Genomic DNA, 20,060 nt, shown 5'->3' on the forward strand with positions numbered 1-20,060 from the left:
CTTTCAAATAACCTATACACAATAGCTTCCTTCCTGGAAGCAGGAAATTTGGATCTAAAAACCCTTGGAAAGTAGAAATTTTTTTGGCCTCTGCTTTAATGACTAGGTTGTCCTCATCAGACACATACTATACTTGCTCTTGAAATCACAATCCTTTCCTCTTGTAAATACATGAAATTCATTAGGACAGCTTTAAAATTAATTTAATTTTTCTTAATTCTTCATTGTTGCCCCTCCAAAACTGCCAGTTTTCAAATTCATAAAATGTTAAATTTTTTTCCTGCTCCTGTCTCTTTGAAGGATTTATTTCAATAAAGAAACTGACTTTCAGTATGATTCTTTGTTATATTAAACTGACCATATCACCACAACAAATTTGGAAAATATAGGTGTCCTAACTCACAGGGCCACATAAGAACTTGGTAATTTTCTTGTACTTCTAGAATCAGATTCTGTTATTTTTTAAGATTATATATTAAATAAACTATCATTAAGGTTCCTTGCAATTCAAGCATTTTGATGATTCTATTTTACAATAAAGATGATACTATCAATAGACAGTGCAAAAATTTTACATAAATAACATTACTGTGTTTCTGAAAATTTATTAGAAACATCCCTTTCCATGGACAGTAGCATCTGTTACAGCTAGAGACTGAAAATATGAGTTAATTCAAAGTAGGTTTTCTAAATCTGAGATGTCTGTTACACTGCCATGAAATGAAAAGTGTAAAAAATGAAATGGGTAAAAAAGCAGAACACAAACACATTTTTAAATCTAGGTATTATTACTAGTTTGAAGCATCTAAGGCAGACTCCATTTTTTAGCTACTTGACTTTAAGCACTTCTAAAAGGCTTGGAGCCAAAAAAAAATTTGGATGACTGTGAGGAAAGAAAAACAACCCAGATCCAGTATTTTTGCCAGTCCTGCTGTTTGGAGACTCCCTCTACCATTTGTATTTAATTTTCCTATCTTAGTACACACCATCTTTCCAGCAGCTTCTGAAAGACAAGACATGCATCTCCCCTGACATCACCCAGCAGGAAACTACCAGAAATTAAGGGCCCAGCCTTGCAAATATATTGTCACGTGAGTGGCAGTGGGATACCCGTGTGTAAATCCTGGTTTGATCACTATCTAAAGTTGGCAACGCAGGTGTATTCTGTAAATAACTCAGCCTAAGCTGCATGTCTGCATTATACAACGCATGCATCTGCCAACTTTATTGAAGATGTTTCAACTCATACTAGGTCAAGTTATTTTACCATGCTGTTTTTAATCATTTTCTTGCCTCAACTACTCATCCTCGTGTAGCTGTATGTTATGAACACTGAATTGGGCATGACATGGAGATTCTGGTGTAATTCAATCATTGCAGAAGAAATGACATTCACATATGTTTATGTTTAGCCTCAATAAGGAGACAGTCAATCACTTTATACCAGGTTACATCAGATATGATTTTAATTATTCCTCTTGTGAAAAATACTTTTCACATATTATTACTAACAAAATCACTGCAAAAATTAAATTAGTTTTACATGGTTTTGAAGAATTTGTAATCCTATGAATGCAAAAATCTATGCTCTGCATGAATATTTGATTTAAATTGGGAAGAAATTAAATATTTCTTTAAAAAAATCAAATAAAATTATTATACTCCCTTAGGAATCTTTCAAACCTTCATAGGAAACCACAAATCTCTCATATCATAAGTGAACTGATTGCAATACAGCATGATTCATGGTTGATTAATTCCAAGGAACTTAGAAGGTTATTCTGAAGTGCTGTTTCCACATTTAGGGTGGTGTTAGATCCGCTCTTTCAGTGGTGTTTATCTTTGAATGAAGTGATCCGCTTCATAATTTGGATTCCCCAGAATGCAGCACAGAGGGAAAACAAGACCTAAAACACAGAATTTACAATGAGAATGAGAAACATTATATGAGGTTGATTTGGTTTTTTGGGGTTTTCTTTTTAGTTTTTTTTTGATCTGTAAACATAATGAATGGGTGAAAACAGAGAATTTGAGAAAAAAAAACCCCAAGAATTCTAGGTATATTGATAAATTCACTTTAGAAAAAGATGCTTTCTTTTTTCTACTACTCTTTATTGTGGACATTCCTGTTGAATTTTGACAAATGATCTGAAGAATGCTGACACAATAAGTGGCATGATAAGGTATGAATAACCTTAAACAGGATCTATAGCAAAAGAAGTGTTCTAATTGCAATACAAAAGTATTTATTCCCCAACCTGCTGTTTAGGATGAGATATAAGGTAGATTGTAAACAACTTAAAAGTGCAATACTCTTTATCTTGTCCTTAGCTCTTTGCAACCTAATTTTTTTTATTTGGTGAATTTATTGAGAGTTCTAGTAATTTTTTTTCAAAATCTATTTGCTGAAAACTGCATTAGGATGAGTAGTAAAGATTTCAGAGTAAAGTCTAAATTAGGTGATAGTTCTGTCTAGAACCCACAATGGAGCAAGATAAAATATGTATGCACATGGGTGCATGTGATATTTTGTATTTAACATTTTCTGAAATAAACTTTTGTCTTTCACATAGAAAAATTTCTCTAACTTGGAAAATTGCAAAATGTAGGCAGTTGTTATTGGTTACTGGAGTGATTTTTTTTTCCATGACTAAAACAAAATAATTTGTTTATACTGAAAGATATTTTAATAATGTGATTTTTTGCTTTTGAACATTTTGAAAAAGAAATTTTGAGTCAGGTTGTAATAATTCTTTTTTCAGATCAATCTCTAATCTAAAGGTGCTGACTAGGAGAGCTCTAATTTTAACATTAACATAATTTAACATTCGACATTTAATAATGCATGGCCCAAAGGTCTACTTCTGTCTTTATCTAGACAGTCACTCACTGAAGTACATGGGATCAGAATGTCCAACATAAATAATAAATTATCATAATACCCAAAAGGTACTAATTTTTCACTCAGTGAAGGCAGTGTCTGCTCTGATCCCTCTCAGAATCTTTTTGGGACAGGTACAGGCTTCATGCAATGTGTACTTTAGGTGTACAATATGCATATTTAGTAGCACAAGATGAAAAAAACACAATGTAGGAGTAAGTAAATTAAGTAAGTAAAATTCAAGTAAAATACAATTAAAATCCCCCAATTCTCATTCATTTTTTCTGAATTTCAATTATTTTCATTAAAGGCTTTAATTCTACTTGAGCAGGGGTAGACTGTCTAGTGTGTTTAAAACCTCTGATGATGCTATTGGCACTGTACTTGTAGTCCTATTTGCAGGCAAGACTCATAAAGCGCTCACCAAAAGATTTTTTTGGTAAGAATTTCAGACTTTAGGAATGAAAAATTTAACTTCTTTTTATTTTCTTGCATTATCACAAACACCTTGTAAAGCTGTATAGCTCTATTTTCACAGCTATGGAAAGGAAAGTCTTTTTAAGCAGCACTGCAGTCACACACTGCGTGTTTGGTGAGATTTTTATATGCTGAGATGCTCTGCAGAAAAAAATCTAATGCAAATAACTATCTGTATTTCTTATCTGGCTGTTATGCAATTGAGATGAGTATAAATTGTGATGAACATAAAACAATGACTTACATAAAACATGCTCTTACTGTGGAAAAATTCTGTCTATCTCCAGAAACAGAACTTATCCACTTGTCATAATTAGTACTTCTTTGACAGATTAATAAACTTATTTCATTCCTCACCTCAGAGAGATCATTCCTATTCCTGGAAGATGCATTAAATATAGAACTATTGTATTTTTAGAAGAAGCACACTTAATGACTGAGGTGCAGGGCATTCGTAGGGGATTAATGACTATTGGGACATGATGATGATCACCTGAAGAAGCACAGCCATGGGCCATTAAGCCCCAGGAAATGTCCTCAGCTAAAGATGGTTATTGCCATTATGGCCTGAAAATGAACAAAATATCTCAGGTGAATTTCTCTTTTTTAAATTAAGTGATGCAGTTTCTTCGTTCTTAATTAAATTCTTCACCGTGAATTTCCTAAAGCATGCAATCAATGCTTGTGGGGAAGTATTTAGAATTGCAGTTATTTTATCCAGAATGGAAAATCACATACTGCACACTGTGGATCTGCAAAACTAGTTTGGCTTCAATTCTATAAAATATATCAATTCTATAAAAGTATCGACTCATTGCCTATCAATATCAGGACTGCCAATACTTGATGGAAATAACGCATTTGGGAAACAATAATGCTGCAAGGCTCTGGGAGGTGGAGGGGCTAAGAAAAACCCAAACATCAGGATAAAAAATTAAGGGGCCACATCCTTGCCTGCATGACAGCAATTCTGGCTGTCTGTACTGCTGTAATGCTGACCTGCCCTGAGCAGAGCCAGCTGTATGGGGCTACCAAGCAGAAACTTGCTGTGTAGGTTGGAGCTCAGTTTCTTTTGATTGCTGCTACATATTTTGGAGTGACAAGACTTGATCCACTTGAATGAATCGTGCAATCAGGTGATGTCAGGAATGGAAAGCTGAGACGATACGTGCCAGAACTCTGAGCAGACAATAGTGTGGGCAGCAGGAAGCAGCAAAGAGCATTCCACCAGGCAAGCTGAACTATAGTTGACCAGTATTTTTCTAATGCCCTTGGGAAAACATATTTCCTGAATCCTATGTGCAGATATTTTGTATTTTCTACTCAGCACTCTCACATGTGAATGGGTTAGGGTTTTTTTTTTTGGCTGTTTGGCTTTGGGTTATTTCATTTTCTAAATTATTTTCACAGAAATACTCATTCCTTCTTATATTGTCCAAACCCACTAATACTTGTCCTTTGATAAAAATATTCACATACTGGTTTCATAATTCATCTGGTTTTGAAATAAAAAGAGAGAATTTAGTATTATACCTTTTTCTTTTTTACACTGAACAAAGCCTCCCTCACCAACAATATGACATAAGAACAATAGTTTCACTTCTGTCTTAAAATGAAAAATTACTGTGGACAGTATTCATATATGGAAGAAGTCTAAAAGCAGGATTTCTCACAACCCTATATTTAGCCAAGTTAAATGCAAACTTTTTGCCACTTCAATATAAACACTTGTTACATTTACCTGTTCAAGTAACTACAGATTAATTATAGCCTGTCCTTTAGACTGCTGGAAGAGCACAAATATTTACATTACCTCCTTTCATATAGTCTATTTCCATACAGCCCATATTCTCTCCCTGAATTGAAGAAATGCAAATAACGTTATTCACAAGAACAAAGATGGCTTAACTAATGGATTGACTGCAGGACTGAGTCTGCTATTCACAGGAAATTCCCACTGGAGCAATCTAAGTTTATTAGTCTCTAAAGTACTTTAAAATCATTAGCTGAATTCAGGCACCCACTTCTGCATGATTAGCTTTGTTGCTGAACACTAATGTTGTTTTCTGCCATTTTCTCTTTTGTAATGTCTTTGTATATCTGAGATGCCTAGACATGATGTCTTTCTTTTCTCCTGAAGATTTCGTCTGGATAGAATGAGAAGGCTTTAGACATTGGTCTAAAAATGTAGACAAATATCCAAAGATAGTTCTTCTTTAAGGAGGGGCAAGAGTCTTGAACCACCACCTCAGATTCTTTCCAACCTAAATCATTCAGTGATTCTCTGACATTTCTCAGATTCTGCCCTGATATGTTTGCTCCAAATTTTGCTGAAGAGAAAATCTACAACTGCTATTCACAACTTCTGGGGTACAACATCATATGAATGGGCTTATTATATTGAATTCTCTGAACACCTCTGTGCTGGATAATGTATTCTTAGCTCTGGAGATGGCTCAGGAAGATCAGCACATCAACATATTTCATTAAGTTTGCTGGTCACATCATAGAGTGGACCTGATACTGGTAAATATGATAAACAATTAGTCCTCTCAATGTGATGCTGAGCATTGCCAATGTAATGCTAGAGCGTTTAACTGATAGTAAACATGATTAAGGCTCTTTTTATGTTCTTTATATACAAATTTGGATATGGCTTCTTCACAGGTACGAGACATAACTTTATACCATCAACAGTAATGATAATGTAATTTTTTAGACTTCATCTGAGACTGTCTGGACTGTGTCTGGGTAATGTCACTGTCCTTTCAAAATAAAGATGGAGATCATAAACTGATACAAAGGCTGAAAATTTTTTAATATTAATAACAAAATGATTGAACAAACTACTCTAGATTTCACAAGTACACAAATGATGCTTTTTTCACCAATACCATATTTTTTTTCCCCATTTCTGTACAGATGACTGTTACAGGTGCTGAAATACACAGAAGAAATAGAAAATTTATGTCCCATAAGGAGAGGAAGATGTTTACTATTTCTGCAAGTCAGGATTTGGATAACAAATGCATGTATCTTCATTCTCAGTACAATGTTTGGAGACGAGCAGTCTGAGGCTAGTAGAGAAATGCCATAACATTAGTAGCAAATCCAGAAATCACTAATCTTGTACAGTGCACAGACCAAGAAGATTGCACTTTAAAAAAAGTGGCAATAATAATAGATGGAAAGGGAAGCTAGGAAACAGGAAGGTTCTTCTTCTGTGTGATGACTCCCTTATGCTTGGAAATATATGCAGAAGAAAGTGGGAAGCTAATTTTTCTTTGTTTTGGTGAAGGAACTGTGGATACAAGGGAACAGGGACAGCTACAATAATAGTGGCTTCACAGCTTTTGTTCAAGATTTCTGTAAAAGCAGCAGATGTTTGGAAATTCTCCATTAGGGCTCATGACACACCTTCAGACTACTGGTGCAGCAGGTCTCAGAGATCCAGCATGCCCCTGACCTAGAACAAGGTGCCTATCTGATGTCCCTGCTCACTGCAGGGCAGGTGGAACCTGACTATCTCTAGAGGTCCCTTCCTAGCCTAACTATTCTATAACTCTGTGATTAAGACTCTGGTGGAACACACAGGGTTTAACCAAGTATTTCCAACACCCTCAAAGCAGATTGAGAGTTCACTCAGAGTGGTTTCTTCTTTTTTGACATATCTCATTGGTTTTATACTTCACTATTAACAAATAATGAGAAAACAATAGGGAAGAGATATATACACCTCCTTCTTATTCTGTTAAATATTTTAAACATTCCTTCTTCTATTAAAATTTGGTCTGAGACTCTAAAGCCAGATAATGCATGAAAACTTAGGCTGCAAAAGCCCAAATACCTTAAAAGGCTTATATTACCTACCCAGGAAAGACAAAGAAAGATCTGGAGAGAGAATATCTATTTCTCAGTTGCTTTCACAGCTGGACACATCCCCAGTATGAAATCAAGTGCACTGCAGAGATGCCTGAGCTAGCAAGCACATAAGCTGCTAAATCTCAGCACAGCACCAGCTTGACTCTGTCTTTCCTGGCATTGCACACAAGCTAGTAAGTCACATTCCTCAGTTAAATACGTGGGGATTTTTACACAGGCAGTGCTATTGCAGTTATATTTAGACCTAAAATGGCTTTTGTGCAAGCAGCATGTTATCTGGCATCATGTCCTTCACTCAGGAGAAGCCAGTCCACTGCCTCTCAAATTGCTTGTGTAGATAAATGTATCCTGTTGAACTGTTACCTACGATATACTTTTTCTCTTGAGTCACAGAATAATTCTCAATTTAAGCACCGGGATTAGGAAGATTTTTACCTCATTCCCCAAAAGACAAAAATAGTTACTGAAGTGGGAAGCTTTCCTGTCAGTCATATGAATAGGAAATAAAAAATATGTTAATAATTATTAAATCTTCACCTTGTGATGAGCTAATGCAACCTGGAGACAGTATCAACACCATACTCATTTACATGAATATAAACTCTGTATCTTGTCAGTATAAAATTTGTCTCATAGTATTTTATTGAAATATCTGAGAATACTTTCCTCAGTGTTACCTAATTCCATCTATAAATTTCTTGATCATCCTAAAATATTTATCTATTTTAAGTTTTACCTCAAAGTAAAACCATTTTAAAGAGAAAAATTCTTTTTATAATTTAAAAACATTTAAAAATAACTTCTGAACCAAGCCAGTTTCATAGTTTTGCAATTAATTTCCAAAAAAAGAAATTTACTGTTTAGAAAATTTCTATCATCCTCTGAGCTTAAAAATTTCATAAAACCTGTGAACAAAATTTACAATTTGCAATTCTAGAGCACAACAATATTTTGGAGTTTCTTTCATATTGCTTTAGTTTTATTTCTGACAAAACAGCTCTGAAAAACAAGTTCAAAGATCAACAGTTTCAGAAGACCTTAATTCTGAATGTCACCTTTTGTATTTTAAATGTTATGAATTTTTTCAGCCTCAATTTAGCCCCAAATTTGAGAAAAAAGAGCCATAGAAATTTTCTCAAATATTTTATGAGATCAACAATTAAATTAACATTTAATCGACAATTAAAAATAAGGCTTTCAGAGAAGTTAACAAAACTGATGGTAAAACAAAATGAAAACCTTAGCCAACCAGGCAACATACCTGTTTAATCTGTTGCAGGCAAACAGGCCAAATCAGATTGAGAGAGTTATTGAGTCATTCATTGCAGAAATGAAATATGTGAGGTAGTCGTGTCTCAGTTTTGCTAAAGTTGTTGAATTTTTTATCTTAAACATTTTAACAGGAGTTGTATCCATTGAGATGCAACATCTCCTTTACTTTCACACCTGCCAGCAGCTGTAACATAATTGCATACACCGAACTGCATCGCTTCTAGCTCAAACACAACTTGTAGGGTCAAATGGATATCTGTAAAGAAGCATTTCACTTCACAAGATATTACTTAATTTATATGTAAAGAACAGTTTAGTCTTCATTATTAAAAAAAATATAAAGCTCATTTTACTTTAACGGATAGATAACAGGACAGATCTTATATTTTATCAAATTTATATTTTTCTCTTTGGCTTAAATAATTGAATGCTTTTAAATTCAGTATTCTAAGTGAGAAAGGCTGTATGTATATATAAGAGTAAGGGTACGTTTTTTCTATAGTCATGGCTATAAGCAATGTTTGGGTACCATACTGATTAATCCTGCTTTGAAAAAAGTTTTACTTAAAAGATGGGACAAATTCATTTAAAGGAGCAATGCAGAAGGGAGCTCTCCTTTATGCTTTCATCCTAGTTTGAAAATACAGGAAAATTACAGCTACAGGGGAAAAAAAAGGTAGTTTGAACATGGAAGAAAAACTGCTAAACATAACATTTCAGAATTTGGACAAGATAGTACCTGGCTGTGTAATATTTTCCAAAGAGGCATCTACAGACATATTCCAATCTCTTCAGTCCTTTCATTTTTATTTCAGTTTAATAAAAACTTCAGTTTTATGCTGAAGCAATGCAGTGTCTAATCTCTCCATCATTAGCAGGAGTAAAATATTCTTTGTTTCTATATGGATGTCTTCATTTCAGAGTGCAGCTGTAGTGCACAACCACCCTGGCAGGTGGTGAAGAGAACCAAGAGTGCTCAGTCAGCTTAAAGAGCTCTGACAAAGGTGCTGCAAAGTGATTTCCACTCACGGGTATACTAAATATCCTCTTGAGAGAAGGCTGACTAGCTATGAGCTCCAAAATGGAAATTTTTCCATTGTATGTGGGGAAAAATATTAAAAAAGTAATCCCAGCCTTTAAGCATAACCCACAGACATTAGATCACTGATGGGAAAAACTTTGCTGCAGATGTTGAAAAGACGTGATGGGGAAAAGCTGGCTTCTGTGTCTAATGGCAAATGTGAAAGAAAGGATTAAGAATGTGCAGAGAGGGATAAAACAATTGAGTGACAAGCAGGAGGGATTTCCAGTACAGTGAACAAACACCAGAAAAGTATTCAAGACAGACAGGGGAAGATCAAGGCTAAAATTCACTCTAGATGAAGACTGCTCTTAAAGCCAACATGTTGTAAGGAGAAATTGATGCTTTAATTGAAAAATGAAGAACAGAGAAGGCTGTTCTCAGCATTAAAAAAATTAAATCAACCAATTTCTGAATGAAGAAAATGGGTCAATAGTCATTAATACCATAAAGGAAAAGGTTTGCCATGGAAGGCACATGTCCACATTAAAGGTGGAACACAGTAACCCTGCTGGCCAGCCCTCTTTTGAGGCCAAAGACAATAAACTATGACTATTCTTAAGTTTTTAAGTTCACAAAGAAGAAAAATATACTGAGGTTGATCCAGCCTTTACATGGAAAACTAGATGTCCTGGCTGTTGGTGTCTCTCTTCCCTGGTCTCAAGACTTCCTATGGTGTGGTTTCTTGCTTCTATTCTTCCCTGGGAAAACTCCCATTTATTCCAAAAACTCATCATCTTTCTATTATATAAAAGAAGTTGTTATTGACATTAACCACAAATGTATTCAAATGAGCTAAATAATTTATATTCCCGTTTATTATGTCAAGCCAATAGAGTTGTATTGTTTATTAGGTTAGAGAAAAAAAGGCTCATGGAAGTAATCTATGTGACTTTTTAATAGGAAAACTAGGGGACTATGGTCCAAATGAAACTTCTGTATGGAAGATGAAGTTGGAGAAGAAACACTCAGAAAGGAAGAATTAAAGATTGAATCACAAAGTGAAAAATAAACCAGAATTTTGATGAAAAAGCAGGCACTTATAACATTTCTAAAATATAAAAACAAGACAAAAATTTAAATATTTCTCTTTCCTAGAAAATGTGAGATTCATAATAGTTTTTTAAAAATCTGGAGATGCTGAAGAAAACATGTAATTGAGTAGAGATGGGAGGTACTATAGAGAAACCAAATACACAAATATTCTGTGAGGAATAATCATTAAGGAGGAGCATATAAGAAAAAAGAGTGTATAAGGAGTATATAAGAAACAAATTTGAGTTAGAGTAGTTCACAAACAAACCATGTCTCAAACTAAAATGCTGATACAAAAAGATGTCAGTATCAATGTGAAAGATATTAACAGAAGCATTTATACATAACGATTATATAACATATATATGTTACTATGTTATATTTTATATATGAATTATATAAAAGAAGCACTTAATGTACTGATTCAGTGACTGAAAGGTGGTGAAGTCTTTAGGGAGACATAGATAAGCTGGATATAGTAATAAAGTAGACTACAAGAATAATAGAAATGTTTAGAGAAATGGACCTGGAGGAAAGCTTGAAGCAATTCTGCTGTGTATTTTTGAGAAAACAAACAAACAAAAATATTCAGGAGGGGAGTAAGATCAATTTTTTGACATGTAAAAGACTAATACAAACATAAATGATGATAAGCTAGTGGTTAGGGTAATGGAAACAAAACAAAAGCCTGTTCTAACTAAAATTTTCCTTAGATAATGGGTGGGTTAAGGATGGTATAGCATTGGAATCAGCTATGTATGGAAGCTGGTCTGTAAATAGTTAGACAGGCATGTGTCTATGTGCAGCTGTACTCGATCTTTCTGATGGGATCTCTGCCAGTTTGGTATTTCTGTTTATTCACAATGAATACAAAAGCACCCTCCACCTCTAAATAACTTTTTCTCAGATCTACTTTGCCAACAGTGGTTAATAAAGATATGTCTGCCTAGAACAGGGAGCAACCATGACTTAGCAACTACTTTTTTTGCAATAACCAACCTTGTGCAACACTTCACCAATTTCAGTCTCAGATGTGGTTGTCACCTTAGTAAAAGTATGAAAAGCAGAATATGATGTTTCTTTCCACCACCGCCCTCCCCGCTCAGTTTCTGGCATTGAATGTGGCTGAACCTGCCTCCCATCAGAGAAGTCACAGGACTATAACATTCAGAGATCAGCTTGCATTGCCTCTTCAGACAATAGCTGCAAAGGCTGATGGCAGAAGAATGAGCTAATTTGCTCCTATTTCACACTCAGCATACTCTACACTAAAGCCACAGGATTGCACAGTAGAAATAATTTGCCTTTAAGACTGAAAGAGTAATCAAGTAATTATGGTAAAAGCCTGGAATGCTGGGCTATTCAATCTGCATACTTTGCCATAGATTACACAGCATAGAGCAAGACAATTAGTCTCTGTAGTTCCTTAGCTGCAAAAAGCTGGTGACTCTGTTTCCCCAAAACGAGTTACTTTCCAATCTTGATTTTACTAAAATCCAAGATAGTTTCATTGACTACAGCAATTTCTGAGAAGACAAAGACATTTCAAAAAGACATGGATTTGGCCTTCTGTGTTTTTATTCTGACAACCCTCATATCAATAATTATGACTCCTTTTTTTGTTTTTTTAATCTCAACAAAAATGTTCTTGGATAAATACAACAGACATCCTTAAGAATCAGATAATTTCATGCATTTTTTATGTCACTCCAGCTATTGAGCAATCTTAGTTCCATAAATCATGGTGCTGGCCACATGAAGAGCTAAAAATGGTGTGAGAATTTCTTTCTGTCTCATGATTATACTGCTTTTAAAAAGTCACAAATCACAGTAATATGAACAATGGCCGAGTGTTGGAAAAAATAGCAAACCAGGCTTCAGTTTTATAGCAACAGATCCTTTAATAGTTCTAAGTTTTTGGGTTGGGGTTTTGTTTTGGGGTTTCTCCCCCCCTACATTGGACCCTGCATTAAAAAGCATGTTGTGCCCTGAATATGCTCATCTTGGAAAGGCTATTTGGTATTGTTGTATTTGTATGTCAAAGGGAGGACTCAAGTCTCAACAATTGTTAACCTCTCCCATGGTGAGCTAATAAAAGGTCAGAGACCCACATGTGGCTTGCAGCCTGGGGAATTTCTCTCAGTGTTCTGCCAGGGATGGGACTGCCTGAATGATTTCTCTCATAAGTTTTAAGCCATAAACTGCATCCTTCTTGGCTTGCTGTGCCAAAACTGGACCCAAGGGTATCCAGAGTCTTTGCTGATGGAAAAAAAATGAGTGCTTCCTATGGAAGCCACAGATGTTTTCCTGAGAGAGAGAGCGAGCACAGATGCTCAAATATTTCTCTTCTTTCCATTTCTGACTACCTGTGCTGGCAGTAGTTCCAAGAAAGGGGGAGGACAGAGACAGGCATCCAGCTGCTTTCAATAAACCTTGGCAGCACAGGTATTGAATGCCTAAACACTAAAAGTGTTCAAAACTGATTTTTTTCAGGATTTCAAACTATGAAAATGTGAAAGCATGTGCTAGTGCTCCTCATCTTCCCATCTCGACCAGAAATTTAGTGATCAGGATAATTACCCTAGATATGAAATGAGACAATTTTTAACTGTTGAAAAGATATAACTCATAGAAGAGGATGTCTGTATGAATATAAATATATACATACATAGAATTCAAAAGGATATATAAAATACATATATCCCATGCATTTTCTAGAAAGATTTGTTTCTTCCATCGGACAGTAGATTGATTGTCACAATGTGGATTTGATTTTGCATTGCAGGGCCATAGTTATCCCCAGTGTAAGTCTGAAGTCAAAGAAAACACTTTTGCAAAGTTATATTATAAACTGATTTGACCCAGAATTGTATTTACATCAGCTACCTCACAAATTTCATTGAAGTTAAATTACATTAGAATGATGCTTATGATACTGGTTTTTTTGCCTATACATATTTATGTCCAAAGATCCTTTCATGGATACACTTGATCAAAAGTCTATACTTCTGCTCTGGACAGGTTACATAGCTGGTTTGAAACCTTTATGTTGCCACTATTCAACACTTTCCTCCAGTTCTATCGTTTGAAATATTACATAAGTACTTCTTAAATGGGATTAATTAGTCCAGTTAAAACACAGTAAATAAGTGGAACTAATAAGTGGAAACTGTATAGCAGATAGCCATAGCTGATAGGTAAACAGCAAAACAGCACACAGATAAGACTGCAAACCTCCTGGATTTAATGGTTATTCATTGCTCAATTAATCAGCAGAAGCACTCTGAGTTAAGCTTACAGCTCACCAGTTTATTTGCTTATTATAAGGACAGCTCTATCCATCTCATTCATAGTTGCACACCTGTTCACTACCTGCAGCCAGTGCCTGCCCCTCCCGTTACAGCATTTTTTCCTATGAAGTGGAAAAACATCTGTCTATCAACAAGGGAAGTAAGCAGAGAATACCGACGTCTGTAAAATCTTTGGGAAAGTGCTTTGGGAAAGAGTAGCTCTATAAAAGTGCTATTTTTCCCAACAGACAATCAAAAGGGCATTCTCTCCACAAGAACGAATTCTCTCCTTCTGAATGATGCTCACACATCAGGCTGCTTGAACAGGCACTGACCACTCTTCCTCAGAGCAACCCCTCTCCACCCAATTGCTTATCAAGACCTTCAAGCCCTTTCACTTACATTCAATCCCCCACATTTTTTGGGATTTATGTCTTGATTGCTACCTAAACACCAGACACCTTTTTCCACATCACCTCAGGATCAAAGAACATTGCAATATTCTTGCCCTAAAAGACAAGCTGCTCTCCTAGCCAGTACAGAGCAACAGCTTTGGCTTGACACTTCCACAAAGGTATTGTTGTTGAGTGTCTGAGCGCTCCTTCAAACCAGAGAAGCTTTAAAGCTGGTGAAGCCAAGTCCAAAATGGAAGATAAAATATTTCTAAAGTATAAGGATAAGAAGTTAGATCTTCTCTAGGTGGTGATCTCATAGCTTAGCCATATAGGCCTCTGCCCCCCTCTGAGAGATAGAAACCACCAGCAAGATGGACTATGGCCAAATCCTTCTAGGAAAGAATGAGAGGAAGAAAGTGGTTTCACTTGACCAAGCCAGCAAGTCTGAGCTTGTCACGAATTCAGAAAAAAAACTTCTGCATCTAAGCTACACCTTGCCTAAAACTCTTCAAACAGGGAAAGGTGTTATGGGAATTTTGCTCCCTGTATTATACACTAGAGTTTGATTCTACCATACCTTACTCCTTGACTCATGTATTGCACTTCCAAAAGCACCAGTGTCTGATCTTTCTGCTTTCTTGTCCCATTATTTTTAAAATAGAAACTAATACTCCAGCTGTTAGAAAGTGAGCAATCATCCATTTTTTTCTCCAAACTAATTGACAGAGGTCTTTAAAAAGTCAGGTGTCTGCCCAAAATAAAGCATCCCTTTGCAACAATAAAAATCAATCCCTAACTACCTATTTAAAAGTAAGAATTAAACAATTTCCAATTGTTCATTAAGAACCAAAGAGGTTTTTCCAAAGACTAATTAATCTAGGTAATATGTTTATCTCTAGTTTTAGTTTAGTTATTTGAAATACTTTGCTCTGCTAGCCCTTTTAACTTTTTTCTACTCCTAAACTCATTTATAATGAATCCTTTCATATTTACTGAAATTATCCTCCTTTTTTACATCCTTCAAGCTCTCTCAGAATAGAAGCTTTTTGCAGTTACATATCAGCCATATCATTTTTTCAGCAGTGCTATACAAACACACTGTTGTTTTTTTGTGTAAGCCTGCATACTTAAATACTGAATCATACAGAAATATGGAAAACAAGTGAGTTATTGTAATCACTAGAGGAAGAGAATGGAAGGAAACAGGATTACAGAAGTGTAGACACAGTTCTGACAAATTCTTATATTTATACACATATGTGATATAAGAACTAATCTTACAACTCTTACAAAATAATCTTACAGAAGTCTATAGGTGGACACACATTAAAAATACAGCATTAAGGCTGAAAATCTGAAAGAAACCCCATTTTTTTTCAGCAATGAGAACAAATATCACACCTTAAAAAAATGATGTCCAAATAAGTAAAATAGCTCAGCAATAAGATAATCTTATAGAAAAATCACAGGTACATCTGTAGTGATGACAGATAATGGAATCTGAGGAAAGACTAACTTGGAATATGGCTTTGAGTCTTATGATTGTCAAAGAAATACTGTCAGATACCACAAGATTAGTCTATCTAAGGAATTTACTACTGATTTCATAATGACACCATCAGAGAACAGCTCCTTTATTTTTGAATAAAGGAGAAGCTAACTGGTTAAAAGAGTTACTTAAAGCACCTCCACCTGCTGCCAATCAGAGAAAAAGAAATGAGCAAGCTACCTATAGATTCAAAAAAACTTATTGCAGTCTACAGTTGTATGTAAATGTATTTAGGAACAGAGACGAAAGTGAAGAAGAACCAAAAAATTCTGAACACAGATCCTGTGTTTCTGAATAGACAACCATGAATTTTTCATTAACAAACCCACACAATTAGGTAATTTAGATGCATAGGTTTGTTCTATCTGTAACTAGCAGCTTTCTGTGGGACTATCTCACAGGGCTGGTTCTAATCCACAGATGAGGAACTGGATCAATTTGCTTTACTGTGCTCATTGGGCTATGAGCCATGCTAAAATACTGAGCAACTGGAACATGAAGAGCGACTCTTAGATGTTCTCTTCATCCACACAGGGTGAGTTGGACCTAGTATCTTCCAAAAGGCTGCAACAATGGTAAAAGGCCACTTTCTGATGGTATTTGGTTTCCAAAACAGGCCTTGAATGTACTTCTTATTAAATTGTTCTCCCACACACATTCATAACAAGAACATGTAATAATCGGAAAGTGAAAAATTTATTCTTTGTAGTTTTTGTAATTTTGCCCAGTGGTTTGTCAGTCTTATGAATTCCAAGTCTGTTCATCCTATGTGAATTTATACTCAGTACTGAAATGTAATTGTCTGGAAAATGTGAGATAGAAAGAAGTAGCATTTATTTATATATCTTTAATATAGCTGAACAATTTTAGAGTAAAAAGACATATGCAAAACCAATAAGACCTATGTTAATGATTTTATCTCCATAACCCTGTATTCTCTTTATGAAGTACTGTACTGAAACATAATTTAAAAACCAAATCAAGTAAGAGTTCCATTCTGATGGTGTAAAACTTTAACCAGGGAATTGTGCAGAATCTGTAGTTCATTAAAAATGAAATAAAATTTGTAGTATGACACATATATCTGGAATTAGGAAATAATGGTAAAGACATATATCTATCATTACTCTGTCAAAATGCAGAGACTCATGTGGGATTAATACAACTGAATCCTATTACTGAGGTGAGGAAGAAATTAGCAACCTAAAAGATCTAACTCTGGATTTGAGTATCCTTTCTTGGGTGTTTTAGCATTTAAAAAAAAAAGCAGTTGAAAATGATTGATCTCCACAAAAAGCTTTGCTATGTTTATGTAAGGTATACATTTTTCTATGTTTATGTAAGATATACATTTTGTTTAGATTTACAGAAATAATTTTGTTCAATACATTTCATCCCCTCTGCTACACAAAAATCTTATGCAATAGATTTATTAATCAAAATTACCTGGCTATTTCTGTATGGGTTCTTCTTTTCCTGCAGATCATGTCTTATTACAAATCCTTTATGTGCCTCCATCATACTTGATTTTATCTTTGTTAAACACACATTTAACCTCGTATGAAGACATCCTACTGTATTGCAGACATCTACCCTCTAAAAACCTGAAAACTTGACAACTTTTGGGAAGGCAGTACCTGAGAAGCCTCCAAGAACAGCCTCTCCAGTTGACTCAACATCTGGTCCATCAAGTCTAATACAATCCTTTTTATATACTGGCATATAGGCAAAACAACACAGAGGTTTACCAGTACCCAACAATGCTGACTCTCCAGCTGATATAATCAGCTGGAAATTTACAGCTTTGTCATTGAGTGGGAATGTTGTGGTATAAATATTGAGTTCTCTTGGAAAAACTGGCTGCTCATGTCTTAGACACGCTCTTTTCTCGGTAAAAAACCCTGTCTGAATGACTGGTCACAAAAAAATGGTGCAGTTATATCCAGCTTGTAAACAGTGACAAATGGTGCTCCTTAGGTCTCAGACAGGGTCAGTTTCATTCCATATCTTTATCTGGATAAGGGGAGCAAGTGTACTCTCTGTCTCTTTGCAGATGACACCAAGATCACAGGCAGTGTTTGATCTGTTTGAAGGCAGGAAGGCTCTGCAGAAGGATCTGGACATGCTTGATTAATGGGATGAGACCAACTGTATGAGGTGAATCTTCAAGAAAGCAAAGTGCCAGAGCCTGCACCTGAGTCACAACAACTGCAGGAAGCGCTACAGGCTGAGGGCAGAGTGCCTGGAAACTGCCCAGTGGAAAAGGACCTGGGAGCGTTGCTCAACAGCTGGCTGAATATGAGCTGTCAATGAGTCCAAGTAGCCAAGAAGACCAATGGCATCCTGGTGCGTATCAGCAACAGTGTGGTCAGCAGGACCAAGGCAGTGATTGTCCCTCTGTACACTGCACTGGTGAGGCCACACCTTGAATTCTGTGTCCAGTTTTGGGCTCCTCTCTACATGAAAGACATTGAGGTGTGGGAGCAAGTCCAGAGAAGGGCAAGAGAGCTGGTGAAGGGTCTGGAGCCCAAGTCCTAAGAGAAGCAGCTGAAGGAGTTGGCATTGTTTTGGTCTGGAGGAAGAAGACGCTCAGGGGGAGCCTTATTGCTCTTTACAGCTGAAAGGAGGATGTAGTAAGGCATGAGATCAGTCTCTTCTCCCAAGAAAAAAGCAGTAAGACAAGAGGAAATGGCCTCAAGTTGTGCCAGAGGAGGTTTAGATTGGATATTAGGAAAAATTTATTCTCAAAAGAGTTGTCAAGCACTGGAACAACCTGCCCAGGAAAGCAGTGGAGTCACCATCCATGGAAGTATTTAAAAGATATGTGTATGTGATGCTTACAGATGGGGTTTAGTGTTGGACTTAACAGTGCTACATTAACAGTTGGCCTCCATGACCCTGCACATTTTTTCCAACCTAACTGATTCTATGTTTTTATGGACTGAGACTAAATTCCTATTTCTCAAGAAACAGCAAGCAGGCAAACCACTCTACCAGTGCTCCCTCAAATAAAGCTCTGAATGCAAGGAATTTTAGGTTGACATACAGAGGAAAGAGAAGACCTGAAATGTGCCATCACCAGGCCCAACATATGGATGCAAGAAGCACCATTCAGAAAGAATCAACTCTTGTCTCATAGATGAAGAGCAGCACAAAGAAGCTTATTTACTCATATTGAATCAGTAATATCTTCTTAAAGAGATTACAAAAAGCTAACAGGTCAGCAACATCTGCATGTTGGTATAAAACCCCTGTTAAGCTTAGAGAAGTTAAAAGGGACACATCACAAATAAACTTCTAAAGCCCACTTGACTCTTCCCCTGAACAGCAGTAGAATTCTCCTAACTTCATTTTTGCTGCTCCCCTAAGGAAAATACTCCTCAAACACTGATGATTACAACTCCCTTCACAGTTGTCTCTTTTTATTTTTTTCTTTCCATTGTTACACTTGACATCTTGCTCTTGCACAAAAAATTGCACCAGCAACAGCCTTAGAATAAACAATAACCCCCTGCTGGTTTTAGTTCTTCCCTCTTCAATCACTTTATCTTGTCACTCAGCCTGGCCTGGCATTCCACCTGGTGTAGGACCTACATGCATGTACGTATCCTGTATGAGACTCTCACCCCTCAAATACCCAGTTCCTCTCTTGGACAGCTCACACTGGACCACATCTATGAGTATGTGGATAGTGATTACACACCCAAATGAATTATGGGGCAAAAGGTCAGCAAGAATTTTAGCCAATGAAAACACTATTAAAGATTTATATACTCACATCATTAAACTGCTTTATAAGTGATATGTTGTCTTTACATAGGGAAAAAATGATACCGTTACTTTATATTGGTATGCCATTGAAAGCCTAGCAGAAAACTGTGACTAAAAACTCAGGTTGTGTTAAAAGACCAAAAACCAAACCAAAATAAAATCCTGGACAGAGAATGAATTGCAAAGGAGGAGCTTGCAGGTAGGATGTAATTTTCTCTAGCTAGGGCATTAAAGGACAAATAGGATTATTACAAGTGCCCTGTATGTGAAGGGAACAGGATGGATCAGGGTGGAACTTGGATTGTTATCCTTCTCAGTTATTATAGTGATGAGAACATGATATACACACACTCTGGAAATCCACTACCTCTATCAATTTCACAATAAGGAACACAAATGTACAGGAGTTTAGGATATTATAAACATG

General features: G+C 35.9%; 1 protein-coding gene across 1 annotated transcript in view; it reads right to left on the reverse strand.

The window, feature by feature from the left end:
- Window positions 1-1,448: 1,448 nt before the first annotated feature.
- AGMO (alkylglycerol monooxygenase) overlaps window positions 1,449-20,060 on the reverse strand; it is a 187,583-nt gene continuing 168,971 nt past the window's right edge. Inside the window, exon 13 of the mRNA XM_054641335.2 lies at window positions 1,449-1,907. Coding sequence (XP_054497310.2) covers window positions 1,827-1,907 — 81 coding nt within the window. The 3' untranslated portion in view covers window positions 1,449-1,826. The remainder of the gene's footprint in view (window positions 1,908-20,060) is intronic.

The sequence above is a fragment of the Agelaius phoeniceus genome, chromosome 1, assembly GCF_051311805.1.
Source record: "Agelaius phoeniceus isolate bAgePho1 chromosome 1, bAgePho1.hap1, whole genome shotgun sequence".
NCBI lineage: Eukaryota > Metazoa > Chordata > Aves > Passeriformes > Icteridae > Agelaius > Agelaius phoeniceus.